The sequence below is a fragment of the Pseudophryne corroboree genome, chromosome 7 (genome assembly GCF_028390025.1).
Source record: "Pseudophryne corroboree isolate aPseCor3 chromosome 7, aPseCor3.hap2, whole genome shotgun sequence".
In the NCBI taxonomy this organism is placed as follows: domain Eukaryota; kingdom Metazoa; phylum Chordata; class Amphibia; order Anura; family Myobatrachidae; genus Pseudophryne; species Pseudophryne corroboree.
This window is the reverse complement of record NC_086450.1, coordinates 517,533,867-517,557,161: the sequence shown is the minus strand read 5'-3', so window position 1 is coordinate 517,557,161 and position 23,295 is coordinate 517,533,867. Positions and strand designations below refer to the sequence as shown.

At 47.2% G+C, this 23,295-nt stretch overlaps 1 protein-coding gene across 3 annotated transcripts in view; it reads left to right on the top strand.

Annotated features, from left to right (window-relative positions):
- STK36 (serine/threonine kinase 36) overlaps positions 1-22,889 on the top strand; it is a 295,926-nt gene extending 273,037 nt beyond the window's left edge. For all 3 annotated transcript variants that reach the window (XM_063935506.1, XM_063935505.1, XM_063935504.1), the window contains exons 25-27: positions 779-941; positions 6,525-7,253; positions 20,094-22,889. In XM_063935506.1, the coding sequence (XP_063791576.1) occupies positions 779-941; positions 6,525-7,253; positions 20,094-20,228 (1,027 nt within the window). In that variant the 3' untranslated portion in view covers positions 20,229-22,889. The remainder of the gene's footprint in view (positions 1-778; positions 942-6,524; positions 7,254-20,093) is intronic.
- The last annotated feature ends 406 nt before the right edge of the window (positions 22,890-23,295 follow it).

Genomic DNA, 23,295 nt, shown 5'->3' with positions numbered 1-23,295 from the left:
TTAGTCCAGGTCTGGGAGGAGATCCCTCAGGAGACCATCCGCCACCTCATCAGGAGCATGCCCAGGCTTGGTCATACAGGCACGTGGAGGCCACACACACTACTGAGCCTCATTTTGACTTGTTTTAAGGACATTACATCAAAGTTGGATCAGCCTGTAGTGTGGTTTTCCACTTTAATGTTGAGTGTGACTCCAAATCCAGACCTCCATGGGTTAATAAATTTGATTTCCATTGATAATTTTTGTGTGACTTTGGGGGTAATTCCAAGTTGATCGCAGCAGGATTTTTGTTAGCAGTTGGGCAAAACCATGTGCAGTGCAGGGGAAAAAGATATAACATTTGCAGAGAGAGTTAGATTTGGGTGGGTTTTTTGTTTCTGTGCAGGGTAAATACTGGCTGCTTTATTTTTACACTGCAATTTAGATCCCAGATTGAACACACCCCACCCAAATCTAACTCCCTCTGCACATGTTCTATCTGCCTCCCCTGCACTGCACATGGTTTTGCCCAACTGCTAACAAAAATCCTGCTGCGATCAACTTGGAATTACCTTTGTTGTCAGCACATTCAGCTATGTAAAGAACAAAGTATTTAATAAGAATATTTCATTCATTCAGATCTAGGACGTGTTGTGTAAGTGTTCCCTTTATTTTTTTGATATATATATATATATATATATATATATACACACACACAGTATAATGGTGACTGCTCTAGATACAATTGTGACTGTGTTAATGGCACATAGTGAATCTGCCCGATGTTGTCTCTCCACAGCAGCAAGACGTGTGGCTGGGATGTCTCTCTCACTCTCTGCGATATAATAAGTCTGGTCTCTCGGTTACTCTGTGTTCCCCTGTCATTAGAGGTCGCCAATGAAACTATGGCTGAAATGGTGATGTCTCTCAGAAAACAGCAGACACTCACCTTACTTCTGCAGGTGCGGAGAGTGTGTGTGTGTGTGTGTGTGTGTGTGTGTGTGTGTGTGTGTGTGTGTGTGTGTATTTTGCTTTGCTATGTGCTTTATATGCCCATAATATCCTTACTTTAATGTGGTGTAGTCTTAAAAAATTGATACTTTTTTGTATTTTGTGTCTTGCTCTCAGTAAGGTGCAGCCTCCGTTCCTGCTCCTAAGCATTAGATGTCCTAGTTATCTCCTGGCATAGGGTAGTTTGTGTTAGTTGTGTGTCTTGCTCTTGGTAAGATGCAGCCTCCGTTCCTGCTCCTCAGCATTAGATGTCCTAGTTATCTCCTGGCATAGGGTAGTTTGTGTTAGTTGTGTGTCTTGCTCTCGGTAATATGCAGCCTCCGTTCCTGCTCCTAAGCATTAGATGTCCTTGTTATCTCCTGGCATAGGGTAGTTTGTGTTAGTTTTGTGTCTTGCTCTCAGTAAGATGCAGCCTCCGTTCCTGCTCCTAAGCATTAGATGTCCTAGTAATCTCCTGGCATAGGGTAGTTTGTGTTAGTTGTGTGTCTTGCTCTCGGTAATATGCAGCCTCTGTTCCTGCTCCTAAGCATTAGATGTCCTTGTTATCTCCTGGCATAGGGTAGTTTGTGTTAGGTTTGTGTCTTGCTCTTAGTAAGATGCAGCCTCCGTTCCTGCTCCTCAGCATTAGATGTCCTAGTTATCTCCTGGCATAGGGTAGTTTGTGTTAGGTTTGTGTCTTGCTCTTTGTAATATGCAGCCTCCGTTCCTGCTCCTAAGCATTAGATGTCCTTGTTATTTCCTGGCATAGGGTAGTTTGTGTTAGTTTTGTGTCATGCTCTCAGTAAGATGCAGCCTCCGTTCCTGCTCCTAAGCATTAGATGTCCTAGTAATCTCCTGGCATAGGGTAGTTTGTGTTAGTTGTGTGTCTTGCTCTCGGTAATATGCAGCCTCCGTTCCTGCTCCTCAGCATTAGATGTCCTAGTAATCTCCTGGCATAGGGTAGTTTGTGTTAGTTGTGTGTCTTGCTCTCAGTAAGGTGCAGCCTCCGTTCCTGCTCCTAAGCATTAGATGTCCTAGTTATCTCCTGGCATAGGGTAGTTTGTGTTAGGTTTGTGTCTTGCTCTCTGTAATATGCAGCCTCCGTTCCTGCTCCTCAGCATTAGATGTCCTTGTTATCTCCTGGCATAGGGTAGTTTGTGTTAGTTTTGTGTCTTGCTCTTGGTAAGATGCAGCCTCCGTTCTTGCTCCTAAGCATTAGATGTCCTTGTGATCTCCTGGCATAGGGTAGTTTGTGGTAGTTTTGTGTCTTGCTCTTGGTAAGGTGCAGCCTCCGTTCTTGCTCCTCAGCATTAGATGTCCTTGTTATCTCCTGGCATATGGTAGTTTGTGTTAGTTTTGTGTCTTGCTCTCAGTAAGGTGCAGCCTCCGTTCCTGCTCCTCAGCATTAGATGTCCTTGTTATCTCCTGGCATAGGGTAGTTTGTGTTAGTTTTGTGTCTTGCTCTCGGTAAGGTGCAGCCTCCGTTCCTGCTCCTAAGCATTAGATGTCCTTGTTATCTCCTGGCATAGGGTAGTTTGTGTTAGGTTTGTGTCTTGCTCTCGGTAATATGCAGCCTCCGTTCCTGCTCCTCAGCATTAGATGTCCTTGTTCTCTCCTGGCATAGGGTAGTTTGTGTTAGGTTTGTGTCTTGCTCTTTGTAATATGCAGCCTCCGTTCCTGCTCCTAAGCATTAGATGTCCTTGTTATCTCCTGGCATAGGGTAGTTTGTGTTAGTTTTGTGTCATGCTCTCAGTAAGATGCAGCCTCCGTTCCTGCTCCTAAGCATTAGATGTCCTAGTAATCTCCTGGCATAGGGTAGTTTGTGTTAGTTGTGTGTCTTGCTCTCGGTAATATGCAGCCTCCGTTCCTGCTCCTAAGCATTAGATGTCCTTGTTATCTCCTGGCATAGGGTAGTTTGTGTTAGGTTTGTGTCTTGCTCTTAGTAAGATGCAGCCTCCGTTCCTGCTCCTAAGCATTAGATGTCCTTGTTATCTCCTGGCATAGGGTAGTTTGTGTTAGTTGTGTGTCTTGCTCTCGGTAATATGCAGCCTCCGTTCCTGCTCCTCAGCATTAGATGTCCTAGTGATCTCCTGGCATAGGGTAGTTTGTGTTAGTTGTGTGTCTTGCTCTCGGTAATATGCAGCCTCCGTTCCTGCTCCTCAGCATTAGATGTCCTAGTTATCTCCTGGCATAGGGTAGTTTGTGTTAGGTTTGTGTCTTGCTCTCTGTAATATGCAGCCTCCGTTCCTGCTCCTCAGCATTAGATGTCCTTGTTATCTCCTGGCATTGGGTAGTTTGTGTTAGTTTTGTGTCTTGCTCTTGGTAAGATGCAGCCTCCGTTCTAATGCTTAGGAGCAAGATGTCCTTGTTATCTCCTGGCATAGGGTAGTTTGTGTTAGTTTTGTGTCTTGCTCTTGGTAAGATGCAGCCTCCGTTCTTGCTCCTAAGCATTAGATGTCCTTGTTATCTCCTGGCATAGGGTAGTTTGTGTTAGTTTTGTGTCTTGCTCTCGGTAATATGCAGCCTCCGTTCCTGCTCCTCAGCATTAGATGTCCTTGTTATCTCCTGGCATAGGGTAGTTTGTGTTAGTTTTGTGTCTTGCTCTCTGTAAGGTGCAACCTCCGTTCTTGCTCCTCAGCATTAGATGTCCTTGTTATCTCCTGGCATAGGGTAGTTGGTGTTAGTTGTGTGTCTTGCTCTCGGTAAGATGCAGCCTCCGTTCCTGCTCCTCAGCATTAGATGTCCTAGTTATCTCCTGGCATAGGGTAGTTTGTGTTAGGTTTGTGTCTTGCTCTTGGTAAGGTGCAGCCACCGTTCCTGCTCCTAAGCATTAGATGTCCTTGTTATCTCCTGGCATAGGGTAGTTTGTGTTAGGTTTGTGTCTTGCTCTTAGTAAGATGCAGCCTCCGTTCCTGCTCCTAAGCATTAGATGTCCTTGTTATCTCCTGGCATAGGGTAGTTTGTGTTAGTTGTGTGTCTTGCTCTCAGTAAGGTGCAGCCTCCGTTCCTGCTCCAAAGCATTAGATGTCCTTGTTATCTCCTGGCATAGGGTAGTTTGTGTTAGTTGTGTGTCTTGCTCTCAGTAAGGTGCAGCCTCCGTTCCTGCTCCTAAGCATTAGATGTCCTTGTTATCTCCTGGCATAGGGTAGTTTGTTTTAGGTTTGTGTCTTGCTCTTAGTAAGATGCAGCCTCCGTTCCTGCTCCTAAGCATTAGATGTCCTTGTTATCTCCTGGCATAGGGTAGTTTGTGTTAGTTGTGTGTCTTGCTCTCGGCAATATGCAGCCTCCGTTCCTGCTCCTCAGCATTAGATGTCCTTGTTATCTCCTGGCATAGGGTAGTTTGTGTTAGTTTTGTGTCTTGCTCTCGGTAAGGTGCAGCCTCCGTTCCTGCTCCTCAGCATTAGATGTCCTTGTGATCTCCTGGCATAGGGTAGTTTGTGTTAGTTTTGTGTCTTGCTCTCTGTAATATGCAGCCTCCGTTCCTGCTCCTAAGCATTAGATGTCCTAGTTATCTCCTGGCATAGGGTAGTTTGTGTTAGTTGTGTGTCTTGCTCTCGGTAATATGCAGCCTCCGTTCCTGCTCCTAAGCATTAGATGTCCTTGTTATCTCCTGGCATAGGGTAGTTTGTGTTAGTTTTGCGTCTTGCTCTCAGTAAGGTGCAGCCTCCGTTCCTGCTCCTAAGCATTAGATGTCCTTGTTATCTCCTGGCATAGAGTAGTTTGTGTTAGTTGTGTGTCTTGCTCTTGGTAAGGTGCAGCCTCCGTTCCTGCTCTGAAGCATTAGATGTCCTAGTTATCTCCTGGCATAGGGTAGTTTGTGTTAGTTGTGTGTCTTGCTCTTGGTAAGGTGCAGCCTCCGTTCCTGCTCCTCAGCATTAGATGTCCTAGTTATCTCCTGGCATAGGGTAGTTTGTGTTAGGTTTGTGTCTTGCTCTTGGTAAGGTGCAGCCACCGTTCCTGCTCCTCAGCATTAGATGTCCTTGTTATCTCCTGGCATAGGGTAGTTTGTGTTAGTTTTGCGTCTTGCTCTCAGTAAGGTGCAGCCTCCGTTCCTGCTCCTAAGCATTAGATGTCCTTGTTATCTGCTGGCATGGGGTAGTTTGTGTTAGTTTTGTGTCTTGCTCTCAGTAAGGTGCAGCCTCCGTTCCTGCTCCTAAGCATTAGATGTCCTTGTTATCTCCTGGCATAGGGTAGTTTGTGTTAGTTGTGTGTCTTGCTCTCGGTAATATGCAGCCTCCGTTCCTGCTCCTCAGCATTAGATGTCCTTGTTATCTCCTGGCATAGGGTAGTTTGTGTTAGTTTTGTGTCTTGCTCTCGGTAAGGTGCAGCCTCCGTTCTTGCTCCTCAGCATTAGATGTCCTTGTTATCTCCTGGCATAGGGTAGTTTGTGTTAGTTGTGTGTCTTGCTCTTGGTAAGGTGCAGCCACCGTTCCTGCTCCTCAGCATTAGATGTCCTTGTTATCTCCTGGCATAGGGTAGTTTGTGTTAGTTTTGCGTCTTGCTCTCAGTAAGGTGCAGCCTCCGTTCCTGCTCCTAAGCATTAGATGTCCTTGTTATCTCCTGGCATAGGGTAGTTTGTGTTAGTTGTGTGTCTTGCTCTCGGTAATATGCAGCCTCCGTTCCTGCTCCTCAGCATTAGATGTCCTTGTTATCTCCTGGCATAGGGTAGTTTGTGTTAGTTGTGTGTCTTGCTCTCTGTAATATGCAGTCTCCGTTCCTGCTCCTAAGCATTAGATGTCCTTGTTATCTCCTGGCATAGGGTAGTTTGTGTTAGGTTTGTGTCTTGCTCTCTGTAATATGCAGCCTCCGTTCCTGCTCCTCAGCATTAGATGTCCTTGTTATCTCCTGGCATAGGGTAGTTTGTGTTAGTTGTGTGTCTTGCTCTCGGTAATATGCAGCCTCCGTTCCTGCTCCTCAGCATTAGATGTCCTTGTGATCTCCTGGCATAGGGTAGTTTGTGTTAGTTTTGTGTCTTGCTCTCGGTAAGATGCAGCCTCCGTTCCTGCTCTGAAGCATTAGATGTCCTAGTTATCTCCTGGCATAGGGTAGTTTGTGTTAGGTTTGTGTCTTGCTCTTGGTAAGATGCAGCCTCCGTTCCTGCTCCTAAGCATTAGATGTCCTTGTTATCTCCTGGCATAGGGTAGTTTGTGTTAGGTTTGTGTCTTGCTCTTGGTAAGATGCAGCCTCCGTTCCTGCTCCTAAGCATTAGATGTCCTTGTTATCTCCTGGCATAGGGTAGTTTGTGTTAGTTTTGTGTCTTGCTCTCGGTAAGATGCAGCCTCCGTTCCTGCTCTGAAGCATTAGATGTCCTTGTTATCTCCTGGCATAGGGTAGTTTGTGTTAGGTTTGTGTCTTGCTCTCGGTAAGATGCAGCCTCCGTTCCTGCTCCTCAGCATTAGATGTCCTTGTGATCTCCTGGCATAGGGTAGTTTGTGTTAGTTGTGTGTCTTGCTCTCTGTAATATGCAGCCTCCGTTCTTGCTCCTAAGCATTAGATGTCCTAGTTAGGCAGGGGACAGTTTGTGTTTGTTCCTATATCTCCCTTTTGTCTTTCAGGCATGTTGTAGATTCCCAGCAGCGCTAGCGGAAACACCAGTCTGTCTTCTGTGCCGACTCGTCCTGATGGAGGAAGACTTCCTCTCAGAATTCTCCCGCACAGCTCTGTCTTCAGATGACGTTGTTACCTGGCTGGGCAGCGCAGTACAGTCTGGGCATGACAGTATAACCATTGAGCTCCTGACCCTGCTCAGCCACCTGATCAGAGCATCTCCTTCTAACTTGCCACTAGTGCAGAAAATTGTTGGAGATTGGGAAAAGCTTCTTTGTCACCTTCTTCAGACTCAAGGTGCAGAGATGAGGTCAGCAGCTTGTACATTCATAGGAAACCTTTCACGTCTTGGTCAATACTTTTCGCCAGTTATACTGGAGAAGCTCCTGGATTGTCTTTCTGACCAAGATACCAGAGTAAGACGATCTGCAGCATTTGCTGTAGGGAATTGTGCTTTCCACAAATCTGGTGCAGAAGACAACAGCTCCTGGGTGTCTGTTGCAACATCGAAGTTTCTAATGTTATTAAGAGACCCTCAAACAAAGACCCGAATTCATGCAGCTAATGCACTTGGAAACCTGGGAACGCTGTCTAGTGACGTAGGAAGCCCACATCTACTCAAGTTACAGGTCCCACAGCATCTTTTAAATTCAGCTTGCACTGACCAAGAGGAGACTGTGCGGCTTGCCTCAGTAATTGCTCTGCGTAGTCTCAGTGGCATCATCAACATACGCCAGGTACCTTCATCATCTTGTACCAGATTTCCCTGTTATAGCGTCCCATATTTTGCAGCTGTAGAGCTGGTCATCACCGTGTCTTTGTTGAGTAGCGCAGGTCACACATTGGGTGAGGTAATGGGGGGGTCACATGGTGTGTGAATGGTGTAAGGGAGCTCATAGTCTGTCTGGGTGGGGCAATGGAGGTTATGCTGTTAGGTTGGATAATTGAGGTTACACAGTGTCTGGCTGAAGAAACACAGGTCACAGTGTCTTAGTGGGGTAATTGAGATCACATGGTGTCTGGATGGAAAAGCATAGGTCACATTGTCTGTGTGGGGTAGTGGAGTTCACAGGGCGTCTCTTGGGTAATTCAAATCACATAGTTTCCAGATGGAGAAATGCACGTCTTATGGTGTTTGGGTGGAGTAATGGAGATCACATAGTCCCTGGGTGGGGTAGTGGAGATCACATGGTGGTGTCTGGGTGGGATACAGGAGATCACTTGGTTCCTGTGTGAGAAAGTGGAGATCCCATGGTGTCTCTGTGGGGTATTGGAGATCACATGGTGCCTGGGTGGGGTACTGGAGATCACATGGTGCCTGGGTGGGGTACTGGAGATCCCCTTGGTGTCTGGGTGGGGTACTGGAGATCCCCTTGGTGTCTGGGTGGGGTACTGGAGATCCCGTGGTGCCTGCGTTGGGTAGTGGAGATCCCATGGTGCCCATGAGGGGTAGTGGAGATCCCATGGTGGTGTCTGGGTGGGGTAGTGGAGATCCCTTGGTGGTGTCTGGGTGGGGTACAGGAGATCACATGGTTCCTGTGTGTGGTAGTGGAGATCACATGGTGTCTGGGTGGTGTAGTGGAGATCACATGGTGTCTGGGTGGTGTAGTGGAGATCACATGGTGCCTGGGTCGGGTATTGGAGATCACATGGTGCCTGGGTGGGGCTCCGGAGGTCCCCTTGGTGTCTGGGTGGGGTATTGGAGAATACATGGTTCCTGGGTGAGGTACTGGAGATCACATGGTGTCTGGGTGGAGTAGTGGAGATCACATGGTGCCCATAAGGGGTAGTGGAGATCCCATGGTGGTGCCTGTGTGTGGTAGTGGAGATCACATGGTGTCTGGGTGAGGTAGTGGAGATAACATGGTGTCTCGGTGGGGTAGTGGAGATTACGTGGTGCCTGGGTCGGGTATTGGAGATCACATGGTGCCTGGGTCAGGTATTGGAGATCACATGATACCTGTTTGGGGTGGTGGAGGTCACATTGTGCCTGTGTGGGGTAGTGGAGATCCCATGGTGGAGTATTGGAGATCACATGGTTCCTGGGTGGGGCACTGGAGATCCCATGGTGTCTGGATGGGGTACTAGAGAATCCATGGTGTCTGGGTGGGGTAATGGAGATCCCATGGTGCCTGTGTGGGGTAGTGGAGATCCCATGGTGGTGTCCGGGTGGAGTATTGGAGATCACATGGTGTCTGGGTTGGGCACTGGAGATCCCGTGGTGTCTGGGTGGGGTACTGGAGATCCCATGGTGCCCGTGTGGGGTAGTGGAGATCCCATGGTGGTGTAGTGGAGATCACATGGTGCCTCGGTGGGGTAGTGGAGATCACATGGTGCCTAGGTGGGGCACATGAGATCACATGGTGTCTCTGTGGAGTAGTGGAGATCATCTGGTGCCTGGGTGGGGTAGTGGAGATCACATGGTGCCTGGGTGGGGTAGTGGAGATCACATGGTGTATAGGGTAATTAACATAAAAACACAAAATACTGAGCATGGCACAGAATGCAAGTACAATAACGTTGCACCTGCAGCAAACCATAATGCAATACAAGGGGTGCAAATACATTTCCTATTTTACAGGATACATATTGGCTGCTTTTGCATGTAGCCCACAAATTCTTACACTGCAATTTAGATGTGAGCTAGGACATACCCCTGCCACATCTTCTCTCTGCACATCTTACATCTGCCGGTCCTCCCCCTATGATACTGTGACATCACAAGTATGACATGATTACTTAGGCTAGGTACATATTAGAATGATGGGTATCACAGCTGATGGGACAACCGATGCAATGATACATCATTCGCCCATACGATATACCGTTTATTAGCCGTTTTCAGCTGCATGCTGTCAGCCACCGGGTCGTCCCATCTGACATGCAAAACAGCAGATGGGAAGCCCCCAACGTCAGCGGACGGGAGTGTGCAATTATGTGTACACATCAGACGATGTGTACGGTATGTCACTCCAATCCACGGGATCGGCTGATGTGTACTCAATATAAGATTAGTGGCACTCCCTTACATCTTCCCACATCCCCTACCGACTTTTCCCTTACATCTTCCCACACCCCCTACCGACTTTTCCCTTACATCTTCCCACACCCCCTACCGACTTTTCCCTTACATCTTCCCACATTCCCTACCGACTTTCCCCTTACATCTTCCCACATCCCCTACCGACTTTTCCCTTACATCTTCCCACATCCCCTACCGACTTTCCCCTTACATCTTCCCACATCCCCTACCGACTTTTCCCTTACATCTTCCCACATCCCCTACCGACTAGTCCCTTACATCTTCCCACATCCCCTACCGACTACTCCCTTACATCTTCCCACATCCCCTACCGACTTTTCCCTTACATCTTCCCACATCCCCTACCGACTTTCCCCTTACATCTTCCCACATCCCCTATCGACTAGTCCCTTACATCTTCCCACATCCCCTACCGACTACTCCCTTACATCTTCCCACATCCCCTACCGACTTTTCCCTTACATCTTCCCACATCCCCTACCGACTACTCCCTTACATCTTCCCACTTCCCTCACAGACTACTCCCTTAAATCTTCCCACATCCCCTACCGACTACTCCCTTACATCTTCCCACATTCCCTACCGACTACTTCCTTACATCTTCCCACATCCCCTATCGACTAGTCCCTTACATCTTCCCACATCCCCTACCGACTACTCCCTTACATCTTCCCACATCCCCTACCGACTTTTCCCTTACATCTTCCCACATCCCCTACCGACTACTCCCTTACATCTTCCCACATTCTCTACCGACTACTTCCTTACATCTTCCCACATCCCCTACCGACTTTCCCCTTACATCTTCCCACATCCCCTACCGACTTTTCCCTTACATCTTCCCACATCCCTCACAGACTACTCCCTTGCATCTTCCCACATCGCCTACCAACTTTTCGCTTACATCTTCCCACATCCCCTACCGACTTTTTTCCCTTACATCTTCCCACATCCCCTACTGACTACTCCCTTACATCTTCCCACATCCCCTACCGACTTTTTTCCCTTACATCTTCCCACATCCCCTACCGACTTTTCCCTTGCATCTTCCCACATCCCCTACCGACTTTTCCCTTACATCTTCCCACTTCCCCCACAGACTACTTCCTTACATCTTCCCACATCCCCTACCGACTTTCCCCTTACATCTTCCCACATCCCCTACCGACTTTTCCCTTACATCTTCCCACATCCCCTACCGACTACTCCCTTACATCTTCCCACATCCCCTACCGACTTTTCCCTTACATCTTCCCACATCCCCTACCGACTACTCCCTTACATCTTCCCACATCCCCTACCGACTACTCCCTTACATCTTCCCACATCCCCTACCGACTTTTCCCTTACATCTTCCCACATCCCCTACCAACTACTCCCTTACATCTTCCCACTTCCCTCACAGACTACTCCCTTAAATCTTCCCACATCCCCTACCGACTACTCCCTTACATCTTCCCACATTCCCTACCGACTACTTCCTTACATCTTCCCACATCCCCTATCGACTAGTCCCTTACATCTTCCCACATCCCCTACCGACTACTCCCTTACATCTTCCCACATCCCCTACCGACTTTTCCCTTACATCTTCCCACATCCCCTACCGACTACTCCCTTACATCTTCCCACATTCTCTACCGACTACTTCCTTACATCTTCCCACATCCCCTACCGACTTTCCCCTTACATCTTCCCACATCCCCTACCGACTTTTCCCTTACATCTCCCCACATCCCTCACAGACTACTCCCTTGCATCTTCCCACATCGCCTACCAACTTTTCGCTTACATCTTCCCACATCCCCTACCGACTTTTTTCCCTTACATCTTCCCACATCCCCTACTGACTACTCCCTTACATCTTCCCACATCCCCTACCGACTTTTTTCCCTTACATCTTCCCACATCCCCTACCGACTTTTCCCTTGCATCTTCCCACATCCCCTACCGACTTTTCCCTTACATCTTCCCACTTCCCCCACAGACTACTTCCTTACATCTTCCCACATCCCCTACCGACTTTCCCCTTACATCTTCCCACATCCCCTACCGACTTTTCCCTTACATCTTCCCACATCCCCTACCGACTTTTCCCTTACATCTTCCCACATCCCCTACCGACTTTTCCCTTACATCTTCCCACATCCCCTACCGACTACTCCCTTACATCTTCCCACATCCCCTACCGACTACTCCCTTACATCTTCCCACATCCCCTACCGACTTTTCCCTTGCATCTTCCCACATCCCCTACCGACTTTTCCCTTACATCTTCCCACTTCCCCCACAGACTACTTCCTTACATCTTCCCACATCCCCTACCGACTTTCCCCTTACATCTTCCCACATCCCCTACCGACTTTTCCCTTACATCTTCCCACATCCCCTACCGACTTTTCCCTTACATCTTCCCACATCCCCTACCGACTACTCCCTTACATCTTCCCACATCCCCTACCGACTTTTCCCTTACATCTTCCCACATCCCCTACCGACTACTCCCTTACATCTTCCCACATCCCCTACCGACTACTCCCTTACATCTTCCCACATCCCCTACCGACTTTTCCCTTACATCTTCCCACATCCCCTACCAACTACTCCCTTACATCTTCCCACTTCCCTCACAGACTACTCCCTTAAATCTTCCCACATCCCCTACCGACTACTCCCTTACATCTTCCCACATTCCCTACCGACTACTTCCTTACATCTTCCCACATCCCCTATCGACTAGTCCCTTACATCTTCCCACATCCCCTACCGACTACTCCCTTACATCTTCCCACATCCCCTACCGACTTTTCCCTTACATCTTCCCACATCCCCTACCGACTACTCCCTTACATCTTCCCACATTCTCTACCGACTACTTCCTTACATCTTCCCACATCCCCTACCGACTTTCCCCTTACATCTTCCCACATCCCCTACCGACTTTTCCCTTACATCTCCCCACATCCCTCACAGACTACTCCCTTGCATCTTCCCACATCGCCTACCAACTTTTCGCTTACATCTTCCCACATCCCCTACCGACTTTTTTCCCTTACATCTTCCCACATCCCCTACCGACTTCTCCCTTACATCTGTAATAAGGGGAGATGTACAGGACTAAGCCTTAGCGAGAGATAAAGTATCAGCCAATCTGCTCCTAACTGCTGTGGTACAGGCTGGGTCTGAAAAGTGACAGGAACTGATCAACTGGTACTTTATCTCCATCCACTTTATCTCTCTCCAGGGCTTAGTACATCTGCCCCATAGTGCCAGTTGTCTCGTGCATGATCTTGTCATGTCAAAGTGTCCATCTCACGTGTCATATGTCGTAGTGTCCATCTCACGTGTCATATGTCGTAGTGTCCATCTCACGTGTCATATGTCGTAGTGTCCATCTCACGTGTCATATGTCGTAGTGTCCATCTCACGTGTCATATGTCGTAGTGTCCATCTCACGTGTCATATGTCGTAGTGCCCATCTCATGTGTCATGTCGTAGTGTCCATCTCACGTGTCATATGTCGTAGTGTCCATCTCATGTGTCATATGTCGTAGTGTCCATCTCACGTGTCATATGTCGTAGTGTCCATCTCATGTGTCATATGTCGTAGTGTCCATCTCATGTGTCATGTCGTAGTGTCCATCTCATGTGTCATATGTCGTAGTGTCCATCTCATGTGTCATATGTCGTAGTGCCCATCTCATGTGTCATGTCGTAGTGTCCATCTCGTATGTCGTAGTGCCCATCTCATGTGTCATATGTCGTAGTGCCCATCTCATGTGTCATATGTCGTAGTGTTCATCTCATGTGTCATATGTCGTAGTGTCCATCTCATGTGTCATATGTCGTAGTGTCCATCTCACCTGTCATATGTCGTAGTGTCCATCTCACGTATCATATGTCGTAGTGCCCATCTCATGTGTCATATGTCGTAGTGTCCATCTCATGTGTCATATGTCGTAGTGTCCATCTCATGTGTCATGTCGTAGTGTCCATCTCATGTGTCATATGTCGTAGTGTCCATCTCATGTGTCATATGTTGTAGTGCCCATCTCATGTGTCATGTCGTAGTGTCCATCTCGTATGTCGTAGTGCCCATCTCATGTGTCATATGTCGTAGTGCCCATCTCATGTGTCATATGTCGTAGTGTTCATCTCATGTGTCCTATGTCGTAGTGTCCATCTCATGTGTCATATGTCGTAGTGTCCATCTCATGTGTCATATGTCGTAGTGCCCATCTCATGTGTCATATGTCATAGTGTTCATCTCATGTGTCATATGTCGTAGTGTCCATCTCATGTGTCATATGTCGTAGTGTCCATCTCATGTGTCATATGTCGTAGTGCCCATCTCACGTGTCATGTCGTAGTGTCCATCTCACGTGTCATATGTCGTAGTGTCCATCTCATGTGTCATATGTCGTAGTGCCCATCTCATGTGTCATATGTCGTAGTGTTCATCTCATGTGTCATATGTCGTAGTGTTCATCTCATGTGTCATATGTCGTAGTGTTCATCTCATGTGTCATATGTCGTAGTACCCATCTCATGTGTCATATGTCGTAGTGCCCATCTCATGTGTCATATGTCGTAGTGCCCATCTCATGTGTCATATGTCGTAGTGCCCATCTCATGTGTCATATGTCGTAGTGTCCATCTCATGTGTCATATGTCGTAGTGTCCATCTTACGTGTCATATGTCGTAGTGTCCATCTCATGTGTCATATGTCGTAGTGCCCATCTCATGTCATATGTCGTAGTGCTCATCTCATGTGTCATATGTCGTAGTGTTCATCTCATGTGTCATATGTCGTAGTGTCCATCTCGTGTGTCATATGTCGTAGTGTCCATCTCACCTGTCATATGTCGTAGTGTCCATCTCACGTGTCATATGTCGTAGTGTCCATCTCATGTGTCATATGTCGTAGTGTCCATCTCACGTGTCATGTCGTAGTGCCCATCTCACGTGTCATATGTCGTAGTGTCCATCTCATGTGTCATATGTCGTAGTGTCCATCTCACGTGTCATATGTCGTAGTGTTCATCTCATGTGTCATATGTCGTAGTGCCCATCTCATGTGTCATGTCGTAGTGTCCATCTCACGTATCATATGTCGTAGTGTCCATCTCATGTGTCGTATGTCGTAGTGTCCATCTCATGTGTCGTATGTCGTAGTGCCCATCTCATGTGTCATGTTTCGTAGTGTCCATCTCATGTGTCATGTTTCGTAGTGTCCATCTCATGTGTCGTATGTCGTAGTGTCCATCTCATGTGTCGTATGTCGTAGTGTCCATCTCATGTGTCATATGTCGTAGTGTCCATCTCACGTGTCGTATGTCGTAGTGTTCATCTCACGTGTCGTATGTCGTAGTGTTCATCTCACGTGTCGTATGTTGTAGTGTTCATCTCACGTGTCGTATGTCGTAGTGTCCATCTCACGTGTCATATGTTGTAGTGCCCATCTCATGTGTCATATGTCGTAGTGCCCATCTCACGTGTCATGTCGTAGTGTCCATCTCACGTGTCATATGTCGTAGTGTCCATCTCATGTGTCATATGTCGTAGTGTCCATCTTACGTGTCATATGTCGTAGTGTCCATCTCATGTGTCATATGTCGTAGTGTCCATCTCATGTGTCATGTCGTAGTGTCCATCTCATGTGTCATATGTCGTAGTGCCCATCTCATGTGTCATGTCGTAGTGTCCATCTCGTATGTCGTAGTGCCCATCTCATGTGTCATATGTCGTAGTGCTCATCTCATGTGTCATATGTCGTAGTGTTCATCTCATGTGTCATATGTCGTAGTGTCCATCTCGCGTGTCATATGTCGTAGTGTCCATCTCACCTGTCATATGTCGTAGTGTCTATCTCACGTGTCCTATGTCGTAGTGTCCATCTCATGTGTCATATGTCGTAGTGTCCATCTCATGTGTCATATGTCGTAGTGCCCATCTCACGTGTCATGTCGTAGTGCCCATCTCACGTGTCATATGTCGTAGTGTCCATCTCATGTGTCATATGTCGTAGTGTCCATCTCATGTGTCATATGTTGTAGTGCCCATCTCATGTGTCATGTCGTAGTGTCCATCTCGTATGTCGTAGTGCCCATCTCATGTGTCATATGTCGTAGTGCCCATCTCATGTGTCATATGTCGTAGTGTTCATCTCATGTGTCATATGTCGTAGTGTCCATCTCACGTGTCATATGTCGTAGTGTCCATCTCACGTGTCATATGTCGTAGTGTTCATCTCATGTGTCATATGTCGTAGTGCCCATCTCATGTGTCATGTCGTAGTGTCCATCTCACGTATCATATGTCGTAGTGTCCATCTCATGTGTCGTATGTCGTAGTGTCCATCTCATGTGTCGTATGTCGTAGTGCCCATCTCATGTGTCATGTTTCGTAGTGTCCATCTCATGTGTCGTATGTCGTAGTGTCCATCTCATGTGTCGTATGTCGTAGTGTCCATCTCATGTGTCGTATGTCGTAGTGTCCATCTCATGTGTCGTATGTCGTAGTGTCCATCTCACGTGTCGTATGTCGTAGTGTCCATCTCATGTGTCGTATGTCGTAGTGTCCATCTCACGTGTCGTATGTCGTAGTGTCCATCTCACGTGTCGTATGTCGTAGTGTTCATCTCACGTGTCGTATGTCGTAGTGTTCATCTCACGTGTCGTATGTTGTAGTGTTCATCTCACGTGTCGTATGTCGTAGTGTCCATCTCACGTGTCGTATGTCGTAGTGTCCATCTCACGTGTCATATGTCGTAGTGTCCATCTCACGTGTCATATGTCGTAGTGCCCATCTCACGTGTCATATGTCGTAGTGTCCATCTCACGTGTCATGTCGTAGTGTCCATCTCGTATGTCGTAGTGCCCATCTCATGTGTCATATGTCGTAGTATCCATCTCATGTGTCATATGTCGTAGTGTCCATCTCATGTGTCGTATGTCGTAGTGTCCATCTCATGTGTCGTATGTCGTAGTGTCCATCTCATGTGTCGTATGTCGTAGTGTCCATCTCATGTGTCGTATGTCGTAGTGTCCATCTCATGTGTCGTATGTCGTAGTGTCCATCTCATGTGTCGTATGTCGTAGTGTCCATCTCACGTGTCGTATATCGTAGTGTCCATCTCACGTGTCGTAGTGTCCATCTCATGTGTCATATGTCGTAGTGTCCATCTCATGTGTCATATGTCGTAGTGTCCATCTCATGTGTCATATGTCGTAGTGTCCATGTTATGTGTCGTAGTGTCCATCTCATGTGTCATATGTCGTAGTGTCCATCTCATGTATCATATGTCGTAGTGTCCATGTTGTGTCGTAGTGTCCATCTCATGCGTCATATGTCGTAGTGTCCATCTCATGTGTCATATGTCGTAGTGTCCATCTCATGTGTCATAGTGTCCATCTCATGTGTCATATGTCGTAGTGTCCATGTTATGTGTCGTAGTGTCCATCTCATGTGTCATATGTCGTAGTGTCCATCTCATGTGTCATATGTCGTAGTGTCCATCTCATGTATCATATGTCGTAGTGTCCATGTTATGTGTCGTAGTGTCCATCTCATGTGTCATATGTCGTAGTGTCCATCTCATGTGTCATATGTCGTAGTGTCCATCTCATGTGTCATATGTCGTAGTGTCCATCTCATGTGTCGTATGTCGTAGTGTCCATCTCATGTGTCGTATGTCGTAGTGCCCATCTCATGTGTCATGTGTCGTAGTGTCCATCTCGTGTCGTATGTCGTAGTGTCCATCTCATGTGTCGTATGTCGTAGTGTCCATCTCATGTGTCGTAGTGTCCATCTCATGTGTCATATGTCGTAGTGTCCATCTCATGTGTCATATGTCGTAGTGTCCATCTCATGTGTCATATGTCGTAGTGTCCATCTCATGTGTCGTATGTCGTAGTGTCCATCTCATGTGTCATATGTCGTAGTGTCCATCTCATGTGTCGTATGTCGTAGTGTCCATCTCATGTGTCATATGTCGTAGTGTCCATCTCATGTGTCGTATGTCGTAGTGCCCATCTCATGTGTCGTATGTCGTAGTGTCCATCTCATGTGTCGTATGTCGTAGTGTCCATCTCATGTGTCGTATGTCGTAGTGTCCATCTCATGTGTCGTAGTGTCCATCTCATGTGTCGTAGTGTCCATCTCATGTGTCATATGTCGTAGTGTCCATCTCATGTGTCATATGTCGTAGTGTCCATCTCATGTGTCGTATGTCGTAGTGTCCATCTCATGTGTCGTATGTCGTAGTGTCCATCTCATGTGTCGTATGTCGTAGTGTCCATCTCATGTGTCGTATGTCGTAGTGCCCATCTCATGTGTCATGTTTCGTAGTGTCCATCTCATGTGTCGTATGTCGTAGTGTCCATCTCATGTGTCGTATGTCGTAGTGTCCATCTCATGTGTCGTATGTCGTAGTGTCCATCTCGTGTCGTATGTCGTAGTGTCCATCTCATGTGTCGTATGTCGTAGTGTCCATCTCATGTGTCGTATGTCGTAGTGCCCATCTCATGTGTCGTATGTCGTAGTGTCCATCTCATGTGTCGTAGTGGTCATCTCGTGTCATATGTCGTAGTGCCCATCTCATGTGTCGTATGTCGTAGTGCCCATCTCATGTGTCGTATGTCGTAGTGTCCATCTCATGTGTCGTATGTCGTAGTGTCCATCTCATGTGTCGTATGTCGTAGTGTCCATCTCATGTGTCGTATGTCGTAGTGTCCATCTCATGTGTCGTATGTCGTAGTGCCCATCTCATGTGTCGTATGTCGTAGTGTCCATCTCATGTGTCGTATGTCGTAGTGTCCAACTCATGTGTCGTATGTCGTAGTGTCCATCTCATGTGTCGTATGTCGTAGTGTCCATCTCATGTGTCGTATGTCGTAGTGTCCATCTCATGTGTCGTAGTGTCCATCTCATGTGTCGTAGTGTCCATCTCATGTGTCATATGTCGTAGTGTCCATCTCATGTGTCATATGTCGTAGTGTCCATCTCATGTGTCGTATGTCGTAGTGTCCATCTCATGTGTCATGTTTCGTAGTGTCCATCTCATGTGTCGTATGTCGTAGTGTCCATCTCATGTGTCGTATGTCGTAGTGTCCATCTCATGTGTCGTATGTCGTAGTGTCCATCTCATGTGTCGTATGTCGTAGTGTCCATCTCATGTGTCGTATGTCGTAGTGCCCATCTCGTGTCGTATGTCGTAGTGTCCATCTCATGTGTCGTAGTGGTCATCTCGTGTCATATGTCGTAGTGCCCATCTCATGTGTCGTATGTCGTAGTGCCCATCTCATGTGTCGTATGTCGTAGTGTCCATCTCATGTGTCGTATGTCGTAGTGTCCATCTCATGTGTCGTATGTCGTAGTGTCCATCTCATGTGTCGTATGTCGTAGTGTCCATCTCATGTGTCGTATGTCGTAGTGCCCATCTCATGTGTCGTATGTCGTAGTGTCCATCTCATGTGTCGTAGTGGTCATCTCGTGTCATATGTCGTAGTGCCCATCTCATGTGTCGTATGTCGTAGTGTCCATCTCCTGTGTCGTAGTGTTCATCTCATGTGTCATATGTCAGTGTCCATCTCATGTGTCGTAGTGTCCATCTCATGTCATATGTCGTAGTGCCCATCTCATGTGTCGTATGTCGTAGTGCCCATCTCATGTGTCGTATGTCGTAGTGTTCATCTCATGTGTCCTATGTCGTAGTGTCCATCTCATGTGTCCTATGTCGTAGTGTCCATCTCATGTGTCATTATTCGTAGTGTCCATCTCATGTGTCGTATGTCGTAGTGTCCATCTCATGTGTCATGTGTCGTAGTGTCCATCTCATGTGTCGTATGTCGTAGTGTTCATCTCATGTGTCATATGTCGTAGTGTCCATCTCATGTGTCGTATGTCGTAGTGTCCATCTCATGTGTCGTATGTCGTAGTGTCCATCTCATGTGTCGTATGTCGTAGTGTCCATCTCATGTGTCGTATGTCGTAGGGTCCATCTCATGTGTCATATGTCGTAGTGCCCATCTCATGTGTCATGTGTCGTAGTGTCCATCTCATGTGTCGTATGTCGTAGTGTCCATCTCATGTGTCATATGTCATAGTGTCCATCTCATGTGTCATATGTCGTAGTGTCCATCTCATGTGTCGTATGTCGTAGTGTCCATCTCATGTGTCGTATGTCGTAGTGTCCATCTCATGTGTCGTATGTCGTAGTGCCCATCTCATGTGTCATATGTCGTAGTGTCCATCTCATGTGTCGTAGTGCCCATCTCTTGTGTAATATTTCATAGTGCCAATCCCGCATAGCTCAGCTCGGCAGCGTATGTGCCTGGATTACTAGAGACCAGCATCGGCTGTATAACAGGCATAAACATCCCTTTCCTCTGCCATCCCCCTCCCATGTACCGCCTTCAGGCACCAGAAACAAGACGTAAGCTGGCATAGTGCCGCAGTGCCATGACGACTAGGGATAGAATTCCGCATTTCATCTCCTAGTTACTGATAATAACATTCCTGCTTTCTCTACAGCACCTGGTGTCTCTCCATGCTGGCCAGAGGCTGTCCTCTTCTCTGTCTGAGGAACAGCCAGCATCACACAGAAGAGAGGCCCTCACCCATCACTGCAATAGACTGCTGCACCAGCTGACAGCCGAGAGGGCCTGATTCTGACTGCTACACCAGACATTACAGGACCCCGCCACCTCTGTCCATAGGAACCGTGACTGCAATGAGATAAAGTCTGTAAATAAAACCTGAGCTGTGACTTATTCTGCCAGTAACAGATACATGAGGTCTCCACACTAGGACCCGATCCTGCCTCCCGCATGCGTCTGTCATCCGCTGCAGCGTCCCAGGATGTGTGAACATTGGCCATCCGAGTATCCTGAGGGTAACAGAGGATGGCCGGGCTGTTCACGAGTGACAGTGCCCGGTGCCGCTTTCACCCCGCTCACAAATGGTGCGGCTTAGGGGCACTGCGTGCAACAATACGGGACCTGTCCTGCACAGTGCGCCCACCAGCGAATGTGTGTGTGTGAACCACCCGCATCTGTACATAGAAGTGGGAGGGTCTCCAGTGTAAGCATTGTATAGGGTACAGCAGGGGGCCTGGTCTCCTGTGTAAGCATTGTATAGGTTACAGCAGGGGGCCTGGTCTCCAGTGTAAGCATTGTATAGGGTACAGCAGGGGGCCTGGTCTCCTGTGTAAGCATTGTATAGGTTACAGCAGGGGGCCTGGTCTCCTGTGTAAGCATTGTATAGGGTACAGCAGGGGGCCTGGTCTCCAGTGTAAGCATTGTATAGGTTACAGCAGGGGGCCTGGTCTCCAGTGTAAGCATTGTATAGGTTACAGCAGGGGGCCTGGTCTCCAGTGTAAACATTGTATAGGTTACAGCAGGGGGCCTGGTCTCCAGTGTAAGCATTGTATAGGTTACAGCAGGGGGCCTGGTCTCCAGTGTAAGCATTGTATAGGTTACAGCAGGGGGCCTGGTCTCCAGTGTAAACATTGTATAGGTTACAGCAGGGGCCAGGTCTCCAGTGTAAGCATTGTATAGGTTACAGCAGGGGCCGGGTCTCTAGTGTAAGCATTGTATAGGTTACAGCAGGGGCCTGGTCTCCAGTGTAAGCATTGTATAGGTTACAGTAGGGGCCTGGTCTCCAGTGTAAGCATTGTATAGGTTACAGCAGGGGCCTGGTCTCCAGTGTAAGCATTGTATAGGTTACAGCAGGGGGCCTGGTCTCCAGTGTAAGCATTGTATAGGTTACAGCAGGGGGCCTGGTCTCCAGTGTAAGCATTGTATAGGTTACAGCAGGGGCCAGGTCTCCAGTGTAAGCATTGTATAGGTTACAGCAGGGGCCAGGTCTCCAGTGTAAGCATTGTATAGGTTACAGCAGGGGCCAGGTCTCCAGTGTAAGCATTGTATAGGGTACAGCAGGGGCCTGGTCTCCAGTGTAAGCATTGTATAGGTTACAGCAGGGGGCCTAGTCTCCAGTGTAAGCATTGTATAGGTTACAGCAGGGGCCTGGTCTCCAGTGTAAGCATTGTATACGTTACAGCAGGGGCCAGGTCTCCAGTGTAAGCATTGTATAGGTTACAGCAGGGGCCTGGTCTCCAGTGTAAGCATTGTATACGTTACAGCAGGGGCCAGGTCTCCAGTGTAAGCATTGTATAGGTTACAGCAGGGGCCTGGTCTTCCGTACATCTGCTCACACTGGTCCTGTCATATGCTGAACATTACATGTCATTCATTTCTCTGCAGAAACTGAAATAATCACAGAACTCATTAAATATTATGTGACTGGTAAATAGAAGAAAGTGCATGTATTACTCCTTGTGCCATGGGGTGTGTGAGGATTTAGGAGATGTATGAATGGTTGTTATGTAGGGGAAGGGATATCAGGGACGTTATGTGGGTGTAAATACCAAATTGCTTTCTAACAAATATTTATAATGCCCGCTCTAATATATACTGCGGACGCCAGGCGCATCTTATTACCTTATACGATAAAAGTGCGCTGTACGTCGCAAAACACTACATCCCTTAAGAGAAAACAATACACGCACACATTGTCTGAGTTCCAAAGCTCATCGATTGTATATATTTGTTATTAAAAGGATATGTATTCAATATATCACAATGTACAGTATATATATATATATATATATATATATATAGTTACATGGTTACAATTTATACAGTAAGCAGTTAATACAAACTAAAGCAAATACATACAGTTACAGGCCAGCATACAATATCCTATTTTGTTCAAATAAAATCTCCATTCCATATCTCTCTCTCTCTCTCTCTCTCTCTCTCTCTCTCTCTCTCTCTCTCTCTCTCTCTCTGTGTAAAATTATTCAGCCACTGGACAGTCAACATCTCGATCATCATCTGGGACAAAACAGCAACTAACTCTCTTAATCCTAGAAACTGCCTATATCACACAGTGGGAGTTTTCCGTCTGTTGGTTACGGTCTCCTTCTATTGGTCCAGAGGCAGGACCTCTTAAGAACTCAACGGCTCATTGGTCAGAGTGAGGGCTTTTGTCCTGTGTTGCTGGCACATGTGTCTGCCCCCAGGGCCATGCTGTGGAGCTAGTTTCAAGTCTTCAAAAGATCTTTTGTTCACTTTAGAATTGTGGCTTCATATTCCTTCATTTATTCATATCTACTCATGGCCTTGTGCCACAACTTAATAACAGGCATCAAATGAATGTACACATTAATCTGGTTACTATGACACCAAGCACGATATGTCCATCTTGCTCTGCTCCAATAATACACATACATGACGTTACTCCATTAAATATATTTAAAACATGGTGTCTGGCGCTTGATATGTTATAATTATGTGCTGTATGAAATATGTGTCGAATCTATCTCTGTGGCATGTCTGTGTAAATGCGTATGTTACCATTTATTGCTGTGCTCGCTGCGCGTATTTGCAAGCATAGCGACTCATAATGTGTGGAGTCTGTATGTTCTCTCTATGTAATATTTTTGACTTCGACAGTCCACCCTTTGGCAGTAAACAATAACTGCCATAAATTATTAACATAACAAAAAAATTTCAGACAATAATCGGTGACCTAGACACACGTATGTATTCATTTCGCAAATCAGACATTTGACTATATTTGGGGAAGACAGGGAGGAGGACGAGACATCCTCTATATGCACTCGGCGGTCACGGGACCACTGGTTGGGTGTGGGACAACATTCAACCTATAG